General features: G+C 44.1%; 1 protein-coding gene across 1 annotated transcript; it reads right to left on the reverse strand.

Annotated features, from left to right (window-relative positions):
* Positions 1 to 2,843: 2,843 nt before the first annotated feature.
* On the reverse strand, positions 2,844 to 5,153 carry LOC127298504 (putative F-box protein At2g33190). Its single transcript, XM_051328356.2, has one exon. It carries the CDS (start codon positions 5,027 to 5,029, stop codon positions 3,200 to 3,202), a length of 1,830 nt encoding a protein of 609 aa, XP_051184316.1. The 5' UTR covers positions 5,030 to 5,153; the 3' UTR covers positions 2,844 to 3,199.
* Positions 5,154 to 5,828: the final 675 nt, after the last annotated feature.

Genomic DNA, 5,828 nt, shown 5'->3' on the forward strand with positions numbered 1-5,828 from the left:
AACCACCGGGGAGTCACACAATAGAAAAGCTTTATCCTATGGCGATTAAATTTCAATGGTGATAATCCCATGGCTATATATATTTTGCATCTACAAACTTTTATCACAATTGGCGAAAATTGGGGGAGCGCAAGAATTTTTTTACATGTGCCCACCCTCAATTTTTTTCCTGCATTAGCCACTGCTACCATCTCCATCTTTGAAGTTACAGTGACTGGCAGCTAGTACTGCTACTGTACAACCAAGCTGTTAACGTCGGGACAGTTTCACTGACCTTGCTCATATCAATTCCTTTTCGTCTAGCACAAATTTAGCACTGCTTCAGCATTGTTAGCACCGATACAAATAAGCAATACATGCTCACAATCTTCAATTTCGTCAAAACACAACATAATTAATATGTACGAGTATTATGCATCATGAAATAGAAAATGAACTCTGCAATGGAAACTCAAGAGATTTGAAATCACAGTGGCAAGTCGTCTATTCCTATTAGAATTACCATCCAGTCTAATTGCTGGAAACAATCAAATAAGACACCGATTACAACTTTGCACGGTTGCTGAACGAAGATCCAGATAAAAACTAGAGCAGTGTTAACACATGTACAGTAGAAACGAGCGCACAAAAGGCATTCGTGCATCTCCACAGATCGGATTTCCTAAGCGATCTCGGAGACATTCGTCGTCATGCCAGGTTTAGCTGGAGTCAGAAACAAGGTCTCACTGGGATTTGCTTCCTCCAACTGCCAGAGACGAGGGGTCCACCAGATCGGTACCTTAGTGCCGCCGGAGAAGAAGGAGATGCCGGAGACAACCACCGTTGTCGACGAAGACTACGGAATCCCATCGCCGAAGAACGCCAAATTCTTGCGGACGCCGGACGAGCATCGACGGAACAGCCGACAGCTTGCAATGGATTTGCGTTGGGGTCTCTGTCATGCGGTACGGGCAAAGGCAGAGGTATCATTCAGATAAGAGGGAGGCAGGTTGGAGCATTTATTACTGCAGGACCAGCGGTTATGTATTTTCTTTGTATGCTGAGTATATCTACCAAAAGGGAAGAAACAGCACGCGCCCCAATGTCTCTGGATGGTCCAGATAGCAGTAGCAGTAGCAGATGTGCTCGGGGACCAGGTAAGCAAGTGACTATAATCTGGCAACTATCGGCTAAAGAAGTTGTCAAAACATAGCAATATGGGATCTAGTTTCGGCAATCTCATCGTGAATGATTCAACCATGAAACATATCTTGAATTTGATGTACGGTTCAAGAGATAATACATTTTCAAATTTTAAACCAAAATGAATCTTTTAGTTGCATGGCTTGTGGGAGTATGTAGGCGCCGTATGTGAATGATTCATAGGATACATCCCCTAGATAGCACAGTCCTTAGTCAGACTATTTTCTGGACCAGTGTTACAGAGATATACAAACAACAGATAAGCCTAACCTTGTGTTTTAAGGATCAAGACCATTCAGGTTTATGAGTCCTTTTTCCTGGGGTTCATCCACCGATTCGGAAGGGTGTTGTTCGTGAGTGTTCAGAGGAACCTTTTTAGCCTTTTCATTTCCAATCTACACAGTTTTTACTTCTATTAGCAATGTTTCAATAGATAATGCAGATAGTCATATGATGTCTTTCCACTACTTACCACTCAGTAAAGTGAATATCTGGAATACTAACATTAGTATACCAACAAGGGGCTGAACTGGCACTAACCGTGTCTTCACCTACAAAACATAATAAAGATTAGCAGCACATGACAATACAAACAGTGTAACATTAAGGAAAACAATTCTTTAGAGATATCCCACTAGTTCTCCATGAGACAGCTAACAAAGATAGCAATCACCGATATTTTTTCCATTCTTACTCACCTATAAAAGGCTACACAGTTTTTTCTTCAACTGTGGTGTGATACGTGATCTGTTCTAGCTCTGGACACACCAAACTTTTTGTGATGCACGTTTCAGCATACATGTGGTTGCCCTACTGTGAACATCAAAAAGCTTCATCGAATTGACACAATAAAAAAATAAGACAATTAATTTCATTTGTTTGAACTACATATAGTGATATAGAAGTCATTTAAGGAAGACAGTTTCTTTTATAGAAGTCAATTAACTTCAAAAGTTCGAAATAGGTTTCTTTTATAGAAGTCAATTAACTCCTGATTAATTCCTTGTTATTGGATAAACAAGGCGATGGACGTTATATCTCATGCGTGGTTAGCATGTAAAGAAAATGTGACGCTGAGAGATTTAAGCAGGTGGTTAGCATGTAAAGAAAATGTGATGCTGAGAGATTTAAGCTTCTGAGTAGCAAAGTAGAGTAACATAGAGGCTCATGATATGTATTCACAATTTAAATGATAAGTTCATTCTTCCCCCACGCAATAATTTTCATGTCTTGCTATTATGTTTAACATATAAATTGCATTATAAGTTTGTTCGTAAGTAGCATTTGTGCAAATACATTTCCGTGAATACCTTTTCAGCTATTGTGAGGAAGATGATGTATCAGCTGCTAGTAATAAATTACTGAAAGTATCAGCTTATACCTGAAAAAATACCAGTTTAAATTCATACTTGCTCTTGAATCCTGACTTTTGTTCTTGGCTTCTTGCTGTCTTGCATACAGCAGCTAGCAGTCACAGAGATTGGAGATGGGAAGTCAATGAACTGAGCAAAGAACGCAAAGACAAGGGAAGAGTAGGAGGAACTCATCTCGTAGGAACAGCTGCACTTCAGCTCCAAAGCAACAGCAAGGCAGGTCAAAAGAGCAGCTTGACAATGTTCTCTCATGATCATCGCAAGTTCACAAATGAAAATCACAAGACAAAAGCATAACAAATTTCTTATTCCTCTTAACTTTTCTCACAAGTAATAAAGAACACACAACCGCACACACATCAGTCACAAGACATAATAAAGTTTCACACATAACAAAGAGTTCATGAAACCTAATTACTTGATAAAAACGATAACTTGAAAGCATGATGCCATCATGCGACCTAATGAATCACCAGCCCTTGAAAGCCACAATTTGATCTTCACATCCCCGAAAGCAACCTTCTCCTGCTGCACATAGTCCTCCACAGCTTAGGGCCTGGACAACGAGCTCGCCCCTTATTCGATACCAATTTCATCATTGTGCCTAGTTGAGCACCTTATTAGACCTTTTTCTTGAAGCCGGACTACTTATTTGATACCAATTTCATCATTGTGATATTGGGCGTGATCCACACTGGAGCAGGCCAGTTGGACCAAAGCTGCGGAGGCACAAGGTCCTTCTTGCTATTACTGCCCAAGTCAACCACTCCTATGTCACGGCGACAACTCTTACGTCCTGTAATGTACTCATCATCATCAGTAAAGTAGGCGTGATTTCCCTTGAGAGAAGGATATTCCTTGGCGCTGAGACAAAGTGAGTGGTTATGCCCAAGAAACAGCACGTAGCCAGGCAAGCAATCAGTTTCCACAAGCTTCATTGTGCCCACATCAACTTTGTATAGTTTTATTTCTACAGTATACTTCGGAAGAGGTATTTCAGTATCAGCTTCTTCATCATCAGGATCCTCAATCTCTATTAATCTCGAAACAAGCAGCAGACCACCCCATGGAGCCTGAACAATGTATACGCAATCGAGATCTAAATCCACATCCACACCCCTAATAATCTCCATTGTAACAGCAGGACCACTAAGGTCGAAGGCATGAATCTCTGCCCTTTTAGTCACTGCATACAGCAACCCATCCTTGTAGGTGCAGTCCTGATAGTCATCGTGTGGTGGCAACCAGGTCCACTTATCATCCCCTACTCTTGCAAAAGAGAGCTGACCGAATGGCTCATGGATGAGCACCACAATAAACCTTCCTGAGGATGTATCATCATAAAAGACAAGTGCCTTAAAGTAGAAGGATTCCCGCAGCGCACAAAGAGCATAGATCGACGTGCTGAAAGCTTGCTTTGCAGAGTCCCTTGTGTATTCATATTTGTGGACAGCACCCGAGTCATTACAGATAGGCTTCACGTGCTTCATGGTGGTCACCGAAGGGAGAGCAATCTGTACACCGGTGATAGGATTGACGAGGTGCATTTCAGATCTGTCGTCGACAGTAACCAGCAAACCGAGCGAGGACCCAATAAGAAACCTACTGCGGATTGCTGGCTCGGGGAGATTCAACTTGTAAACCCTCTTCTCCACAAGGCTGTAGAGGCACGCAACATTCTCACCTGCAGATTCAGAGGTGTAGAGCAGGCACGGTGTCTGGGACTGTTTGTGCTTCCCTAGTTTGCGCAGGGTGGCATAAGCAGAGAACCATGAGGTGCAGACAGAGCCAGCGCGTACGAGGTCAGGGATCTCAAGGGTGGCAAAGACATGCATCAAGATGTCCACTGGTAGCTCCGGCGCTATAGGCTCTATCAGCAACGTCTTATTATTCAGTAAACTGGGAGATTGACCTAGCAGCTTAGGTACAACTCTCGAGACTAGAGAGCACAAATCTGTGGGGTGCACATGTAGCGCCATTATTCTGGGTACACTAGGTGCTGCTTCCATGGGAGTATAGTCTGTGCTTGAAGACGAACTGCTTCTGCTGAAATAGTTGGAAAATAACATATCCAGCAGAGCACGGTGGTGGCTTAATTTATAGATCACAGACCGCGGCTGCCCCGCTTCTAAACCGACTAGGTGAAGAAGATCCGGGTACCTGAAGGAAATCCCTAGAATTTGATTTCCTGGTGCTTGCTGAAGCAGAAGACGGATCAACTCCGGAAAAGACTCAAGCTTTTCGATGGTATTTGCTGACAGAAGAAACTTTTCTGCGACAAGTCCCAATTGGACACGGTATGCCTCTCCGAGACCCCCTCGGGGGATGGTGGAAGGAAGAGTACTAACCAGCGGACGTCGATACGAGCAGATCGGGTGCGGCCTCTCACACACAGAGCGCAGCAGCGCAGGAGGGGAGGGTTCCGCGGTGTGCTGACCATGGACGACAGCAGCTGGTGGCACCGTAGGATCCATCCCAAAGCTTGGTGGCGCCGGCGGCGGGTGGCTCGCCGGCGGCGGGTGGCTACGATTGGGAGTAAATGTGTTTGGGGGATAGGGAGGGGTCTGTTCGTACTTGGTGGAGGAGGATGAGAACTACTCAGTATTATTCTTTTCGGAATTGCTAATTCCAAGTTGCCTGGTTTTTAATAGATCTCAGTCACCTATCCAGCCATCCATTTTCTGTGCTTTTGGATTCGTGCGACCGAAGCCCGTGAGGCAACTCTGTTTCCTCCTTCCCCCGGTCGGGCTTTGTTTTGGGCTGCCCGTTTTCTCGTTTCCCGGTCTTGGGCCGTTTTCTTTTGTTTCGGGGCCCGTTTTCTTTTGTCCCGGTCACGGGCCTTTGTGTTGTTGTTCTCTTTTTTTGTGGACCGATTTTTTTGCACCCGATGGGTCTTGTATTGTTTGTCCCCCAATGGGCTGGGTGTCTGCGTTTGTGTTTTTTTTGCCTGCTGCTCTTTTTATTTTTATTTTTTTGCGGGCCATGTTTTATTACTTTGCCTCGTTAAATAATGTACAGGTCGACCAGGTTCTTTTCCTCTCGGTATATGTTAGCCTGCGCACCACATAAAACCACCCAAATGTTACAACCCACGAGCTAATTGACAGTGTGTAACTTAATTGCATAGCAAACAATGAAACAAGAGCCGATTAAGCGTCCCCGGACCCAAAACTGCCGCATTTACATGCAAACCCAGCATCATTAGCACCAAGAGACGAGATTGCGATGCATTTGAGAGACCCTGGCACGGGAATCGCCGCTTAGCGTATTCAG

Source organism: Lolium perenne, chromosome 5 (genome assembly GCF_019359855.2).
Source record: "Lolium perenne isolate Kyuss_39 chromosome 5, Kyuss_2.0, whole genome shotgun sequence".
Lineage (NCBI taxonomy): Eukaryota > Viridiplantae > Streptophyta > Magnoliopsida > Poales > Poaceae > Lolium > Lolium perenne.